Source organism: Trichoderma asperellum, chromosome 2 (assembly GCF_020647865.1).
Source record: "Trichoderma asperellum chromosome 2, complete sequence".
NCBI lineage: Eukaryota > Fungi > Ascomycota > Sordariomycetes > Hypocreales > Hypocreaceae > Trichoderma > Trichoderma asperellum.
In genome coordinates, this window is record NC_089416.1 from 6,426,802 (window position 1) to 6,443,470 (window position 16,669).

General features: G+C 46.9%; 6 protein-coding genes across 6 annotated transcripts; 5 read left to right on the plus strand and 1 right to left on the minus strand.

The window, feature by feature from the left end:
- Window positions 1-1,211: 1,211 nt before the first annotated feature.
- TrAFT101_004425 (uncharacterized protein) lies at window positions 1,212-3,441 on the plus strand. The gene is made up of 9 exons (XM_024907203.2): window positions 1,212-1,476; window positions 1,531-1,567; window positions 1,629-1,724; window positions 1,780-1,985; window positions 2,047-2,106; window positions 2,163-2,750; window positions 2,806-2,860; window positions 2,914-2,979; window positions 3,033-3,441. Exons 1-9 carry the CDS (start codon window positions 1,273-1,275, stop codon window positions 3,263-3,265), a joined length of 1,545 nt encoding a protein of 514 aa, XP_024765780.1. The 5' UTR covers window positions 1,212-1,272; the 3' UTR covers window positions 3,266-3,441.
- A 526-nt stretch (window positions 3,442-3,967) lies between these two features.
- TrAFT101_004426 (uncharacterized protein) lies at window positions 3,968-5,643 on the plus strand. The gene is made up of 2 exons (XM_024909225.2): window positions 3,968-4,987; window positions 5,045-5,643. The coding sequence occupies exons 1-2, from the start codon at window positions 4,015-4,017 to the stop codon at window positions 5,539-5,541; spliced, it is 1,470 nt and encodes a 489-aa protein (XP_024765779.2). The 5' UTR covers window positions 3,968-4,014; the 3' UTR covers window positions 5,542-5,643.
- An 861-nt stretch (window positions 5,644-6,504) lies between these two features.
- On the plus strand, window positions 6,505-8,634 carry TrAFT101_004427 (uncharacterized protein; the record flags this gene model as incomplete). Its single annotated transcript, XM_024898923.2, has 1 exon — window positions 6,505-8,634. One exon carries the CDS (start codon window positions 6,505-6,507, stop codon window positions 8,632-8,634), a length of 2,130 nt encoding a protein of 709 aa, XP_024765778.2.
- Window positions 8,635-9,336: 702 nt separating this feature from the next.
- Window positions 9,337-11,165, plus strand: PNS1 (Putative choline transporter, neither null mutation nor overexpression affects choline transport; the record flags this gene model as incomplete). The annotated part of the gene is made up of 3 exons (XM_024905701.2): window positions 9,337-9,684; window positions 9,757-10,779; window positions 10,851-11,165. 3 exons carry the CDS (start codon window positions 9,337-9,339, stop codon window positions 11,163-11,165), a joined length of 1,686 nt encoding a protein of 561 aa, XP_024765777.2.
- A 361-nt stretch (window positions 11,166-11,526) lies between these two features.
- Window positions 11,527-12,831, minus strand: TrAFT101_004429 (uncharacterized protein; the record flags this gene model as incomplete). The annotated part of the gene is made up of 2 exons (XM_066127166.1): window positions 11,527-11,903; window positions 11,967-12,831. 2 exons carry the CDS (start codon window positions 12,829-12,831, stop codon window positions 11,527-11,529), a joined length of 1,242 nt encoding a protein of 413 aa, XP_065983275.1.
- Window positions 12,832-14,777: 1,946 nt separating this feature from the next.
- On the plus strand, window positions 14,778-16,601 carry TrAFT101_004430 (uncharacterized protein). Its single transcript, XM_024907202.2, has 2 exons — window positions 14,778-15,130; window positions 15,179-16,601. The coding sequence occupies exons 1-2, from the start codon at window positions 15,028-15,030 to the stop codon at window positions 16,435-16,437; spliced, it is 1,362 nt and encodes a 453-aa protein (XP_024765775.2). The 5' UTR covers window positions 14,778-15,027; the 3' UTR covers window positions 16,438-16,601.
- Window positions 16,602-16,669: the final 68 nt, after the last annotated feature.

Consider the following 16,669-nt stretch of genomic DNA (forward strand, 5'->3'; position numbering starts at 1 on the left):
AGTCGTTGATCTCCGTACTCAATTTCTGTGCACGTACTGCATAACTCAAGACAGTAACAGTTCCGCGATGCAGGCAATATTTAGCTAGAAAAGGGTTTAGGTTGGAGGAATGAAGCATAGGTTCACGACTAAGCCAATTTTTATCGCAAGTCATTCTGTTATTTCGTTTTTGGTAAGTTTCATCATGATGTTTTGGTTGATTCATACGCAAATTTTAAACGGCTGTGCGTAGCTTTCCTTTTTAACGATAACATGCATATTCACGCGACCCATGGAATATTGTTCAGGATTTAAATGATAGCTCATTAAAGCTATGATCTACGTGTTCCATGCAATTTATGTTCGAGCTGCAGCTGAATCGGTTGCATAGACCTTTAAGCTGCTTACACTTGTAGGGTTGCTCTCGGAATAAACAAGATCTGGGCATTGTCTGCAGGTTGTGGACGGCGTTAATCTAGCTTAGCTGGTTACCACTGATCGTAAGGAAACAGATCCGGAGAAGGTTATGCATCTCTTGCATGCAATGATACCCTTTGGATAGGCGACCCTGTCAGAATTAGCTGATTAGACAGTAACCATGCCCAACGCTCGCAACAGACTTATCGTGCTGCCTGAACAGCAGTGGATATGTCGGGCATATCGGAATCACATAGCCCGAGATAAGGCCAAGGACCTAGGTACTCCAGTCAATTGCCGTGGACGTTCGCTTCCGGTGCACATGACGATCTCTGCGTCACCGGCTATTATCATCCCTGCATACGTGTATCTTTTCTCCTTAGCCTCTCCCCCACACTACGCTATGCCGAAGAGGCAAGATTGGCAGATTGACAAACATGCTGTTCGCGCAGCGTTTTGCAAGTTATGTGCATATGTTTATCGTGTTACGTATGTATTATATAAAATAAACGAGGTAAACTTATGAGGCACGCTCCTATGTTATTCTTATCCCGCGATTAGTCTGCTCAAGTGCCTGATATCTTTGGATCGGATGATATGCAATGCACGGATCGTAGCACGCAACAGCATCCTGGATGTCTTATCTTTCGCAGAAAGTCAATCGCCTTCTACATAGGTCCTGTGGATACAGGGGTCTATCTGTGAGGAGAGAGCGGGGTTTGGTATCGGAGTAAGACTTGATGTAACCACATATTATTTAAGAGGTAGGATTGATCAACAAGTTCCAACGAACTTCACTTTTCTCAAATTCGGATTTGCGTAGTGGGGGTTCATCCTACTTTGTAGTTTCATTTTCATCTTTAATATAGTATTCAAATGGCTGGCGACACGACAGAAAAGACTGACAAGGTCGACCACGAGCCCCCTCGCTCTACGAGCGTCGTTGAGAAGGGAGAAATTGTCGAAATTGATGCTGATGAGGCTCTCAACGCCGTTGCCGGCCTGGATGCCGCCACTCTACAGCTTGACGAGGAGGCAGAGCGACGTTTGTTGCGCAAAATCGATATGAATCTTATGCCCGTAAGTTATGATACTTGTTTGCGTATTGTCAGTAGGCTAATTATCAACTCTTAGCTAATGTGCATTATTTACGGCCTCAATTACCTTGATAGTGAGAACCACGATGCCACTAAACTTGAATATTATGACAGCATCTAACATTAGATCTATAGAAACGACGTTATCATACGCTAGTATCATGGGCTTGAAAACTGATCTCAAACTTGTTGGCGACAACTACCAGTGGCTATCAAGCTTATTCTATTTCGGTAAACACTTTCCTTTTTGCATCCTCTGAAGATTCTTAGCTGATGCTATGAAAAGGATATCTTGGCTGGGAGTTTCCCACAAATCGACTCTTACAACGTCTGCCCCTCGCGAAATATTCCGCATTCAACATCATCATGTGGGGACTCGTACTTGCTTTATTTGCCACCACTGAGAACTTCGGAGGAGCTGTAGTTATTCGCCTCTTTCTGGGAGTCTTTGAGGCGGCTGTTACTCCTGGATTCACCTTATTTGTATCACAGGTATGACTTGGTTCCCTGGTGCTCAGCCAGAGTGAAGATGGATGCTAATGCGTTATTGTAGTGGTATACGAAAAAGGAGCAAGGGTTTAGAACCAGCATCTGGTTCAGTTTCAATGGCTTTGTATGGCAGCTGATTACCAACCCTCTTTCTCTTTCCTTGTACTAACGTTTCTGGAGGCTCAAATTTTTGGCGGCTTGGTAGCATATGGCTTCGCTCGCGGTGCATCTATCCACGGATTTTCGATTGCGCCTTGGAAAGCAATTTTCATTTTTACTGGGGTATTAACAAGCACTATGGGAATAATATTTCTTTTTGTCATGCCTGACAATCAGCTGAACGCGAGATTCCTCACGAAAGAAGAGCGTGTGTTAGCTGTGCACCGAATCAAAGTCAACGAACAGGGTATCGGAAACAAGCACTTTAAATGGTACCAGGTGAAGGAAGCTTTAACAGATCCTATCGTCTGGGGCTTTGTTTTGTATGCGCTGCTTTCTGATATTCCCAATGGCGGAATCTCAAACTTCTTCAGTCAACTCATTGTCTCATTTGGCTATACTCCCGAACAGAGCTTACTCTATGGAACTCCCGGTGGAGCAGTCGAAGTCGTCACCTTGCTTCTTTGCGGATTTCTAGGAGACAGACTTGGGAGCCGGCTTTTAGTATCTATGGTCGCCCTCATACTGTCCATGGTCGGCATGATCATGATTGTTGCTATTCCTTTAGATAAACCTGCTGGCAGACTAGCTGGTTACTATCTCACACAAGTAAATGAGCAGCGAAGACGGAGATGGAAGTGAACATTGAGCTAACATCAATCAGGCAGACGCTGCTCCCTTCGTTGCAATTTTATCCTTGATTTCTACAAACGTCGCTGGTAAGAATTATGAACATGACCTCTCTTTCATTCACGCACTAATGCGTCGATAGGATGGACCAAGAAGACAACGGTAGCAGCAATGTATTTGGTAGCCTACTGCGTTGGGAATATTATTGGTATGTACTGTGATACTCGTAGCATTGACATCACTTTGCTGACTCTTATGCAGGACCCCAGACTTTTCGACCGAAAGATGCTCCCGAGTACCGACCAGGGGAAATTACCATCTTGGTTTGTTGGGCACTATGTCTCGTAGACCTTGTCTTTATCTGGTCATATTACCGCCGACAAAATGCCAAGAAGCGCCTCGTTCGGGCAGATCCGTCCTACACCAAAATTGAGAATCAAGAATTTCTGGATTTGACGGATAGGGAGAATGCAGAATTTAGCTATTCATTATAGAGGCATTGTATCTGAGCTTGGCAAGTGCAGTTTACCAACTGCGCCGAGTTACGCGATAATGAGGAGGGCCTACATGAACAGTTTAAACGCTTAGAGTTATTTAACATGACCAATTAAATTCTGCTTTGAGAGCCCGCTGACAGCGTCCATTTTCTACATTTTTATAGGCTCAGGAGGCAGCAAAAATGCGCTAAAAGCTTATTGTTTGTCGCCTTTGGCCCAATTTGGATTATTACTTGTCTGTTTTCTTACTGATGCCCAAACAGTATTCGCATTATCCTAACTGGTTGCGACACTATTATGCACATTCGGTTTATCATGAGAAATGGGAGGCATTCAACCCTGCTAGAGTCGCCCAGCTAAGGTGAACCACGGAGTCCTCGATCCTAGCAACCTTGATTAGCGACTAACGCGAGTTTTGGAAAAAAAAAACATGCGAGTAAATCATCGGATTCTGGGTATTGTTCTTTGGAGTTTTCATAGGCCAAGCTTACCGATCGGATCGGCCTTGGCCTGTAACACACATTAATTCCGTAAGGCGTGCGGTGAGAAGGATGAGGTGAGCAGCCACACCAAAGTGGCTCCTCCATGTGCCCATGATTGGAAGACCAAAATATATGTATATGTATATAAGCTGTTCTTAAACGTCTTTCTCAAAAGTAAATGCCTCAAATATATAATAATAGATTCCAAGTCTCATCTCAGGCATAGACAATTTTACATCCTAATTTCGAAAATTCGACTATAGAATGGCTTCTATTATAGCTGGCGTTGAGTTCCATACTGATCCTCCACCGGGAGCTTCTTCAGCCCCAAAGATCGAGCAGGATGCTCCGGCTCTCCTGGGATTACATTGCGAGGCTCCTAATCTCCACATCTATACAGCTTCTTCTATCAATTATGAAGCATTGAACCGAATCAATGACAGGTCTATCACAACTCTGCCTGTAGCTACCGTGCGCCCCACGGATGAAACCGAAGTTGCTACAGCGGTGCGCTACATCTCTCAGAATGGACTGACTTTGGCAATTCGAAGTTCCGGCGTCGACCAAGGAGGCAGGAGTCGCGCCTCTGGACCGAAGGATGTTTCGCTTGATGTTCGCTCCCTGGATAAGATGGTTTTGTCCGCAGATCGACAGCATGTAACCGTTGAAGGGGGAGTATCATCCGAAGCATTACTGAAGTTCCTAGATAATCATGATCTTGCAACGCCAACACCACTTTCTCGTGTAGTTGGTTATGTCGGCTTTGCCTGCGGCGGTGGCTATAGCTCATGGAATGGCACCATGGGCCTAGCCGCGGACAATATCCTTGGTGGAAGGATTGCCTTGGCTGATGGGCGTATTGTGGACACAGAAGATGCCGACTGTGACCCCGATCTGCTATGGACGCTTCGCGGTGGCGGAGCTGGTGTCGTTGGAGTAGTTTGTTCTCTCCGTGTCCGAGTACACCGTCGCCCAAGCCTTCTGGGTGGACTTGTTGCATTCCCTCAGAAAGAGGCGCCTCAAATCACCGAGAGACTCGCCAAACTGTATGCATGGAAGAAGCCTAATAAACTCGTGGCCGATGTAGGCATCGTAAACCGACCAGAGAGCGGAGGCCAATTCTTTTTTCTTTTTGTTTGGGCTCTGGATGAAGACCGCAGCGATCTTGATGAGGCAACAGATTATCTTGACCGTATTTTGGGTCTTGGAACTGTAGTGATCAATACAGTCCAACAGAGTAAGCTTCAGCCACTATTCCTCCTCCGCATTTGGAAAAGCTAACAATTAACCATAGCTACGCCGTACCTGTTTACAATGTCCATTAAGACCCCTGTACTCTTCGCAGACCTCATATTTTCCCGGAAGACAGTTTCAGTTCCTGTCTGGTCGGAAGAGCTCGGACACATCCTATCAGAACCACTACCGAACTCCACATCAATTGTTGTCATCCACGATAGACATGGCACAGGCACACGAGGTTCTGATTCCACATTCGTGACGAACGGAGCCTTTTTGAATCGTGAACCACATGTGATGCTCGGTATTATCGCAGCGGCACCTCCAGATGATGAAGAGGGGCTGAGAAATTCAGATGCATGGGTAAACAGGGTCTTCAATGGCATTAATGCAGCAGGACTTGCTATGCCGCAGAAGTATATCAACTTCTCTACACCTCATAAAGGTGACGGTATTCATTACTACGGAGCTGATGGCCTGGATCGAATCAGATCTATCAAGAGCCGACTTGACCCCTCAAATCTATTCGCTAAGAGTACGCCTGACTTGGCATAGATCGAAGGTGAATGAGCTCTTGGTTTCATTCACTATGTGGTAATGTTTGCCTATGATCATGCTATACATATTTCAAGCCCCGTTCTCAAAATACAATTTTCTGTAATCTACCATTCTTTTTTTTTTTTTTCGCCTGGTGTGATAATCTCAGTTTCAGCCATGCCTTTACTCGGTGGCTGTAGAGACAACATCAATGATTCGAGTATAACGTAAATCTCGAGTCATACTCCGGCTAAAGTCTATTACCGCCCCATTAATTGATAGACATGGACAACCTTGTGCGGATCAAACAATCCGACAAGCAAAGTATGCCTCATACGCTAGCATCATAGGTTACGGATTGTTTTAACCTTGCCACTCCAGAGAGCAGCCCAACCCAGCAGACAAACAACTACATGTACCGGAAAATTTGATCCAGATTCCAGTGATTTGCTGACCTAAATGTCACATCTCTACAAGCAAACAGGCTCGAAAAAGGCCAAAAAAAGGTTAAAATAATAATAATAATAATAATAATAATAATAATAATAATAATAATAATAATAATAATAATAATAATAATAATAATAATAATAATAATAATAAAATAGGGTGGCTATACTTTGCCTAACCTTCGATTTATTCGAGAAATGATGGTTCTGAGAACACTTAACAGAGAGCTTTACGCATTTTGCGTCGCAAAATCTAGCTACATAATACATAGTTGCTCTGCCCCTCGCTTCCCGGGATTAATCGTGGGGATGGTCATGCGGGGAAGCTCTATGCGCCTTATCATGCAGAGTTGGATCCGACAAATCTTTATTCTAGAATAGTAGCGGCTTCAATGTGAAGATACGCTCCCATCTCCAGCCACGCGATTGTTTTCGTAATTAGTTATCATATCTTAATCGTCATATTCGTATGTATAACAGAGCGGCCGTTTGCTTTTGAATGGAGCAGCTGAACTCTAAGCCCTCAAGAACCATGACCACCATGTCAAAACTGCCAGACGATTACCTGGAGCGAGTCTATGCTGGAGTACTTGGCAAACTTATTGGAGTCTATGTCGGACGCCCATTCGAGAACTGGACGCATCAGAGAATAGTTGAAGAGCTCGGCCATATTCGCGGTTACGTTCATGAAAAAGTTGGTGATCCTCTCGTTGTCACCGACGACGATGTCTCTGGCACATTTCAGTTTGTTCGAGCGCTGGAAGAACATGGTTACTCTCCTGATATATCATCCGAAGACATTGGCAAAACATGGCTCAATAACGTTATTGAGAATCGTACTATATTCTGGTGGGGCGGCAGGGGCATGTCCACGGAACATACTGCGTTCTTAAATTTGAAGCGAGGCATACCTGCACCTCTTAGTGGTGCAATACAGACAAATGGGCGGACCGTTGCCGAACAAATAGGCGCGCAAATTTTCATTGATGGGTGGGCTTTAGTAGCTCCAGGGAATCCTAAGCTTGCAGCTAAACTCGCTCGTGCTGCTGGCTCGGTCGGTCATGATGGAGAGTCTGTATACGCTGCTCAGCTGTGGGCTTCAATGGAGTCAGAAGCTTTTATATCACAGGATATCAATCACCTTCTCGACACTGGCCTTTCAGCTATTCCCGAAGACTCTCTTGTTGCTCGTGTAATACGAAATGTTCGAAAATGGGTTGCAGAAGATAGAGATTGGATGAAAACCCGCCAGCGTATAGAGGAAGCATATGGATACGATAAATTCCATGGCATTTGCCATGTTATCCCCAATCATGCTGTCATGATAATGGCTGTAATTTATGCCAGCCACGATTTCGATGAAGCTATGCACATCATCAATACCTGCGGCTGGGATACTGATTGCAATTCGGGCAACGTGGGTTGCCTTGTTGCCACTATGCTTGGCCTCTCTGCATTCCAAGGGAAATATGACTGGAGGGGTCCACTGGCAGACCGTGCCCTGATTTCGAGTGCAGATGGCGGATATTCCATTAATAATGCGGTCCGAATTGCGTATAATATTACCAACATCGGTCGACGACTAGCTGGCCAGAAGATGCTCGAACCTCCAAAAGGCGGCGCTCAATTCCACTTTAGCCTTCCAGGGAGTCTTCAGGGTTTTCAGCTTTCATGGCCATCTGGCACAAGCCAAGGAACTTCGGCTGTCCTTCAGCAACGAGTTAATAGCTCCTATGGCCCTGGATTGGCTGTAGACGTGGAAAAGTTCAGCAAGGAACAGGGCCAGATTGAAGTTCTTACTCAGACTTTTACACCGAAAGAAGTTTTGCGCATGAAAACTTATGAGTTAATGGCATCACCACTCGTATACCCTGGCCAGACAGTAACAGCAAAAGTGTACGCCGGCGACGAAGGAGATGGCCATATAACCGTTAGGTTGAAATTGAAGGTATATAGTCGAAACGATGAACTGATCGGAGTTGATGGGCCTTCTATCATACTTCGCACTGGGGAGATTCGGTCTTTGGTTTGGACAATACCGGATGAAATGGATAGTCAGCCTATTCAAAAAATCGGTATCGCGTTAAGCTCTGGCGCAACAAGTCCTTACAGTGGTACAGTTTGGCTGGACAGCCTCTCTTGGACAGGCGTACCAGATATGGTACTCAAAGTACCGCTGCAGCAACCATGTGGATTCTGGCGTCGAGCCTGGGTTAATGGCGCCGATAATTTTAGCAACTTCTCGTTTCTTATTGCCCAGGGGCAAGGCGAGGGCATCATAATTTACGGCACGCGGGAGTGGGATAACTACAGCATTACAGTCCCTAACCTCATGGTCAAATTCGGGGCTCCGGCTGGTCTAGCAATCAGAGTTCAAGGAATCAACCGTTACTATGCAGTTACTTTCACCAACGACAAGAAGATCAATATCGTAAAGGCACACGACGCGCACAGGATCGTACTCGCATCTGCGGCGTTTTCATGGGAACTAGACTATAAATATCGAGTAACGTTGGCAGCTTGTGACAACACCATCTACGTTCGTGTTGATGATACAGAGTTACAAGCTTCAGACAAGCAGTACAAGGGAGGAGGATTTGGGCTTATTGCAACTGATGGCTGCGTTTCAGCAGATTGCTTTATGATTGCACGAAGTACTTGAACTAGATGCGTGCTGTTAGAGGGTAGAGCACATATAAGCACCAGCTTCTTCAAGACATTGTACCGTGAAAAGGTTGAACGGAAGATATCCGGAAAGGATTCGGCAGCTGCTGCTTGCAATCTACCATAACACATCGTTCAATCACGTTCAAGTTGAATGTTCAACTGATGAGTCTATGTACCTACATACAATATGCCAACATAATGGCACTCCCTTATCAATTTCTCTATACATAAGTATCTTTTGTATCCATGCTCGTTTCTTTTATTGATTGAAGCGCCTGGTGCCATGTATTCCTCACAACCTTGGCACTGAGTGCATCTTCTGGCCCCCTCAAGTAGCTCCAAAGTCTATCCCAGATCGTGGCTTTTGGCGCCGGATGGGCTGATCACGGCAGCCATTCAAATTTCCGAGGCGCTGTAATCTGGCGAATAGGGGCCTGTCCGCTACCGATCAGGGTCCGCTAATCTGGGAGCTTTGGCGCCATGACCTCATGCATTCAATTGCAGCGCAGTTGCAGCTGTTTGCAGTTCCACGTGAAAATCCAAGGCTCAGACCAAACGCCCTTCATCATCTCCCCCTTCGATTGTGTCTACAATCCGAGACATTTCTACCGTCCCCCTCGCCTTCTTTGGCCACATAGTTTACGCGCCAACATTCTATCTTGTCAACAGCAACGGCGTATTCCAAGTTCGATATGCCATGATGAGCGAAGCAGACAAATACAGACAGCAGGGCGATCCCCAGCAACAGAACCAGCCGCAGTATCAAGATCAGGGTCAGAGCCAGAACCCCGGCGACTACCATAATCAGGCTCAGAATAATCAAGGATACAACAACAATAACAATAGCGGCTACAATCCAGCCTACAATGGCAATCAGCAGCAGCAGTATCAGCAGCAACCTGCAAATGGCTATCAGGATCATCCATACGGTCCTCCTCCGCCATACAGCTTCAACCCTCCCCAAGTACATGACGAGAAATACTCCTTCAACGACGCATTCAAGCTTGAGAAGCCCAAGTTCAACGACTGGTGGGCGGGTATTCTTGTAAGCGCTTCATATGAGAGCTCAAGTCCAGCTGTGACTGGTATTTCTCACTAAAGAATATCTCCATTGCAGTTCCTCGCAGCTTTCGGAGGCTATGTAGCCGTCTCAGGCCTCTCGATCCACGGTTATTCCAAAGGCTTCGCCGGACACGGCATCTACGATGATTTAAACAGCTTTTCGCTCAACAGCAACACGATTATACTCTTCGCCTTCTGTCTAGTTATCGCCTTCGTCTTCTCGTATGTCTATGTCTGGCTGGCACGCCTCTTCCCGAAGCAGTTCATTTGGATCACAGGCATCCTCAATCTCGCCTGGGCGCTCGGGACCGCAATATACTACTTGATCAAGGGATATTGGTCTGCGGGAATAGTATTCGTCATCTTCGCCGCCTTCCTCATATTTGCTTTTTTTACTTGGATTGGCAGAATCCCCTTCTCAGCACTGATGCTCAAGACGAGTATTGATGTCAGCAAGAAATATGGCCATGTTTACCTCGTAAGCCTCATCGGGGGTTTTATAGCAACGGCATTGGCCGCCTGGTTCTCGGTTACGCTCGTTGCCATTTACGTCTCCTATGAGCCGTCGCCCGACAATCCGCGATGCTCTGTATCAGGGAATAATTGCAGCCACAGCAAAGTCATTGGTCTGGTCGCCTACGTGACGTTCGCAATGTTCTGGATATCTGAGTGGCTAAAGAACACCATTCACACCATCATCGCTGGTGTCTATGGGTCTTGGTACTTCTCGCCACACAACTTCCCTAAAAGAGCTACTCGTGGCGCTGCCAAGAGAGCACTCACCTACAGCTTCGGCTCTATCTGTTTTGGAAGTCTTATAGTAGCCTTCATTCAGTTTCTGAAGCAAGTGTGCAGTGTTGTTCGGTCGCAGGCAGCCAGCGAGGGCGGTGCTGCCGGTTGGATTGCATATGCCATCTTTTGCATCCTTACTTGCGTAATAAGTATTATCGAATGGGCTGTGCAATTCGTCAACCGGTATGCGTTTTGCCACATCGCCCTTTACGGCAAGGCATACATTGCCTCAGCCAGAGATACCTGGAGGATGATTAAGGATCGCGGCATCGATGCCCTTGTCAACGTACGTCACTAATTTCCTTTTCAGCATTTTGTATTCTGTTTATCTTGTAACTTGCTAATAATTGCAATCAGGACTGCCTGGTTGGTCCTGTGCTCTCTTTCGGTGCTATTTTCATTGGCTACGCATGCGCTCTCTTCGCCTACCTCTATCTCCTCGAGACTGACCCCCCATACAATCGTGACGGAGGGTTCACTGCCGTTATCATGGCTTATGCGTTTTTGATTGGTTTTCAGATCGGGCACGTGTTCACAACTCCTCTTGGTAGCGGCATCGACACTATCTTTGTTGCAGCTGGCTGGGATCCTCAGGTCATGATCAGAGATCATCCAGAGCTATATCACGAAATGGTTAGAGTTTATCCCAGAGTTCAACAGGCTATTCATTGAATTAAGCCGTTGAACGGGGTTAGCAGCCCATGATATAGTTGGATTTTAATGGGTCCGGTGAAACAAGTTTCTTCTTTGCGTTAGCATCAGTATTGATATCACATTCGCCTAATATAAATGTTATTGACTGCTTACAAGCCGTGTCCTTGACATTTCGGTGATTTTAATACAGTTGGTTTTCAATTTAAGGTTGTTCACTTATGTAAACATTGTCGCGTTGGAAATATTCGCCTAAATATCCAGTCTTCAAAGGGTTAAATATATATATATATATATTACAAATTATGTACGCATTTGATACAACAAATATTTTATAATCTATGCTTCGCAACGTTACGCCTTTAAATGGAGGACTATTCTCTTAGGCAGTAGAAGCGTCACCCAGGTTTTTAATCAGACCACATGGGCCATTGCTAATTGTAGTAACTACGCTGTTGGGCCCCTTTGGCGACGTCAAGAATGCATCCTGACTGAACTGGTTTGCATGGCACACACCATCAACGCTGACGATCTGAGTGCACTGGGTGCCAGCGAAGAAAGAACCTCGGCAGCCCGGAGTATTGAAACAGCTTAAGCAGCAATCGTAGGAGTCCGTGACACCAGCGACATATGCGAAATTGCCAGGGTAGTTGGTTTCAACGAGGCTAATAATTTCACCACCATTTGCAGAGCTAATGAGGTTTTCCGGGCCACAGACTGCCTGCAGTGTCTGTTGGGGAGCCGTAGCAGAAACCACATCTGGGTCATAGCGTTAGCCTAAATGGAACGATCAACCTCAAAGGGGGGCGTTGCGAGTCTTACTTGTGGACGTCACGGTGGTAGTAATAGTGGAATCAACTGTTGAGGTGACAACAGTCGACGTAGAGGATGTTGCCGTGCTGGTAACTTCACATGGCCAAATCGTATCGGTGTGAGTCTTCTTGACGGTGGTTGTGACCGTCTTGGTCTTGGGAGGGGCAGTCTTGGTGCAAGCCTTGGCGGTATATGTGACGCGCTTGATAAAAACGGGCTCAATGAGCTTGTTGCAGGTGACAAACTGAGGGTACAGAGGAGGATAGAAAGAGTGGCCGCCGTGGGGGTCCTTCTTGCATTGCAAGACCTCCTTGCTTCTCTCGAGGACGTTCTTGGCGCTGCGGACCTTGGCTTTGGCGACGAAGCCCTGCTCTTGAGAGATAGGAGTGAAGTCTGCGGGAGCAGGGATGGTGGTGGTTGGTGTAGTTGTAATTGTGGTAGAGATTGTTGAGGTATCGGTCTGAGTGACAACGTTTGTTGTAGTAGCATAAGAGGTGCCTTTCCATATGTTAACACCTCCATACTTAACCATATTTAAACGATTCACACATGTTTGCTTACTTGTAATCGTGGTGGTAGCAACGTCTGTATAAGGGGGCTCAGTAGTTGTCGTCTCAATGATATTGGTAACGGTCTTCGTCTTCGTCTTAGTCGGCGTGATGATCGGGTGAGGAGTAATCGTAACCCTCTCGGTGTAGGTCAGGGTTCTTGTCTTGGAGTGCCAGTACGTCGGGACATGGTGGTTGCTCTTGGGCGCCAACTCGGTAGTGCAAGTTATAAACTCCTCGACCAGATCAGGACGAGGCTGGCGCTCGATAGCGAGGGCACTGGAGCCCAGTGCCAGCAGAGAGACGATGGAGTTGACCTTGACCATGTTGACGGTAAACTGCGGTTACTTTAAAAAAGTCTAACAGACGAGATTGCGAGCAGATGGTCAAGCAAATCTATATACTTATTCATTTACTATACTTTTTTCTCTCTATTTAACCTTATAATAACAATAGCCTCAACCGCCACTGCTTCGTTGGTTCTTACTCCATTTGCATCCGCTGATAGCTTCACAATGCTAGCGACTATTTGCATGGATTGCCCCTGGTAGTGGAATCTATATTCCAAGATTAGCGCAGCTCCCGCATAGCTTCAAGCAGAATTAGGAAAGGGGGTGCAATACTATTGCAGTGCTTGTGTCAATAGCCAAGCACCTAACGCCAGCTGAAGAATTGTTAGCGCCCCTCTTCAGGTGAAGCTATTGATTCTAGATGCATCTCTCGCCACAGAAATTTCGCTGGGCTGCAGAGCCCAATCACGGATGCGGCTAACGCCACAGCGAGCCGGTGTCCACTTTCAGGTACCATCGAGACTGTCGAGGGGCTTTTGCTAAAGCCGTGCCGGTACTTATAAGCGCTGGGAATAACGCCAATACGGCCAGTTCTCTTTCGCCATCTGTTTTTCTTGAAGAACATGCAACGATGGAGGAGAGGAGACAATTATACAAATCAGTGGCGGCCTTCAAGGCGGGATTGAGAGACGAAAAATCTCCCCTGCAAACAGTCAGCTGTGTCAAAGCGGAATAATTTAGCTAAGAGCTGCCCATACGTGCAAGCTCTTTGAAGAAAAGAATGTTTTCTCTCAGTTGATTCTATTGCTTTTGTTGCCTTTTTTTAGGCTACGATGCTACAAGGCTTCGCATTATTACTCTAGTTGTTCTAATCAGCAAGGGCCTAGACGTTTTGGATCACCATCCTGCGGGGACGGTGTCCCCTAGCGCGTCAAGAGAAGCGGAATTCTCTTTAATGGAAAGAATTTCGAAGTAAGAAACAACTCGACCTACAGCATAATTGTTAGATATTCTCATTTACAGGGATGATTCGGGTCTACCCACTTGCCTCGGTGGTTTCGTACATATCCACGATCTGGCATGTTGGGACCACGTGCCGAAGGCCTTGCAATCGCGAGTGGTCAAAACTCGCCAACAAAGAAGACGTGCCTCAGAGAGGGAAACTTGGTGCTAGATGCTTCCACCAGCACATTGCCCATTGCAGTGGTTAGAGGCGTGATGGTGGGTGACCATTCTCTCATCCATTCGCTAAGCTTCTCGTGGGCGATGTCCTCCAAGGCCAATCATCAATTCACGCCTACGCTGTAGGAATAGCAGCTGGTACAAAGAGCATGACACTGTTCCGCAAGTCCACAGCAGACGGCGGGAGAGAAACGCCACGTAAACCTACCTTGTTGTAAAAAATATCCCACTATCATTTTCGTAGACAACTATATTCAACATGGACCCAGCTGGTTAACTGGATGGGCTTCATTATCTGATCAATTCTATCTGCACAGCCACTTTAACTCTCATGCCTAGCACTCAGCTGAGAGTACTCAATAAGCCGCTGACTGAGAGAGTCACGACCCTAAAGACACACTTCTGAGGCTTCAGACGCAGCGTATCATCCCGCATCTCACGTCTTAGATTCATTGTTCGAACCAGTACCCCTAATATTATACAAATGGCTAATCTCATCTTGGCCATTCTTGTTACCCCATCGCAGGAGGCTACGGATGACACAACATATCCCCTCATGCCACTTCATCACCGAAGATTGAGGAGTTGCCCAGTCAAAATTGACGAGGCTTTGCTGGGAGCAAGGGCCAGATTTTCGGGGAGTCTCTCACACCCCACATTCCAACCTTTCTCATGTTCTTCGAGTTTACTGCGGGCGTACAGTGTGCTCTCTCCATGAATTACTGTATTACACTTGAAACGTGAAACTCAAGTCTATTAGAATTCTATCAATACGCTGAAAAGGAGTACAAGTAGGGAGCTTTGCACAAATCGGCATTTTCTTTGTTGTCATCGAGGCAACCCGCCCATCTGCGATGCCGTCACATGACCCGCCGGCAACACACATCCAACATACTTATGGTTGGCAACGCTGATGCTGCTGGTCCTCCAGGTTGGCTTCTAGCGCCTCTGCGCCTCATCAGACATTCTTCCGGTATCAACATCTAAAGCGAATCTATCTTTTCCAGCTGCTGAGATAATAGCACAGAAGCACAACTGCTACCCTTGGCTATGCTCCCCAGGCATTTCATCTTCGGTGTTATGCCTCTAGTGAGGGTAGCCACCCCGCTCACTTTTTCTGGGAGCCAAGCACCGCTAGGGCAACAGTGCATTGGTAGGAGCTTTTCCTCATTATGTCCAAGCTTGACTAACCTCAGGTTAGATCTTGCAAGCACCATAGAGACATTTGCTCCTCCGCTGGCCCAGTTCGAAAACCTCTATAAAGATATCCACCAGCATCCCGAATTATCATGCAGCGAGGCCCGCACATCTTCCATCATCGCGGACAGATTGCAAGATCTAGGCTTCGATGTTCGCCAATCGATAGGCGGCCATGGAGTCGTCGGTGTCCTTCAAAACGGTCCAGGCAAGGTGGTGATGCTGCGGGCCGAGCTAGACGCATTACCCATCCAGGAGCAGACAGGGCTCTCATTCTCGAGCACGAAACGCATGGCAGATATGTGGGGGCGCGACCAGCCTGTGATGCACGCTTGTGGGCACGATATGCACATGGCATGCCTGATAGCCGCCGCAAAACTACTGCATGATGCTCGAAGTGCGTGGGCAGGAACATTAGAGGTCCTATTTCAGCCAAACGAGGAACATACTGGTGGAGCTCAGTCGATGATCAACGACGGCCTCTATGAAAAGATTCCTAAACCCGATGTGGTCATGGCTCAACACTTGATGCAAATTCCAAGTGGCACCCTGAGTATCAAAAGCGGGCCTGTGCTAGTCTCGGCCGATACAGTCAAGCTTCGCGTTTTCTCCAGCGAGGGGCACGCCGCCAACCCGCAGGTGTCAGTTGAGATCTCGGTGGTGGTGAGCAAGATTGTCCTAAGGCTTCAGGATCTCGTCAAAGAGGTCTCCAAAGATGGATACGCCTCAATCCACGTCGAAGAGCTACACATAGGAGCCCCTGGCCTAGACTGGGTTGAGTATGCAGATGTGGTCTTAGATGTCAAGGCTTACGATCCTAGCTTACGAAGCCGGCTGCTCGATGGCATAAATGGCATCGTGGAGGATGAATCTACCGCTTCTGGCGCTGCCAAGAAACCCTGTATTACATCGTCCGTCCGAGCTCCCTTAACTAATAATGATGGGCATTTAGCAGGTAGAGTCGGCCAGGTTTTTGCTGATTTCTTTGGGGCAGATAAGGTTCTGCAAGAGCTCCCTAGTCATCCTTGTGAGGATTTCTCCATCTTGGCGAGGGCCGTCCAGTCCCCGTACGTGTTTTGGTTTCTCGGCCGGGTACATCCCGAAGATCTTGAGAGAGCACGAAGAGATGGCAATGTACTTGACAAAATCCCCATCGAACACTCTGCTTTTAATGCACCATTGATACACCCCACCCTAGAGACTGGAATGAAGGCCTTGTCGGTTGCTGCCCTGTCCTTCCTCACAGAAGACAACACATGTTAGCCACTCGGAGACGAGGAACAAGAAAAGAAAAGAAAGGGCAACGGATATTCTAGTTAGACTTCCAAGTTTCCATCATATAAGATAATCAGGAAACGAAAAATATATATAGTTACTCATCAAATTCAATATGCATCTTTGCAACTGGCCTGTTCTACCAGAATGAGCACGAGCACGGTCTAGAGAGAAGCAGTGTCAGAACCCTTGTGCGCACCTGACCCCCCGCTGCACTGTG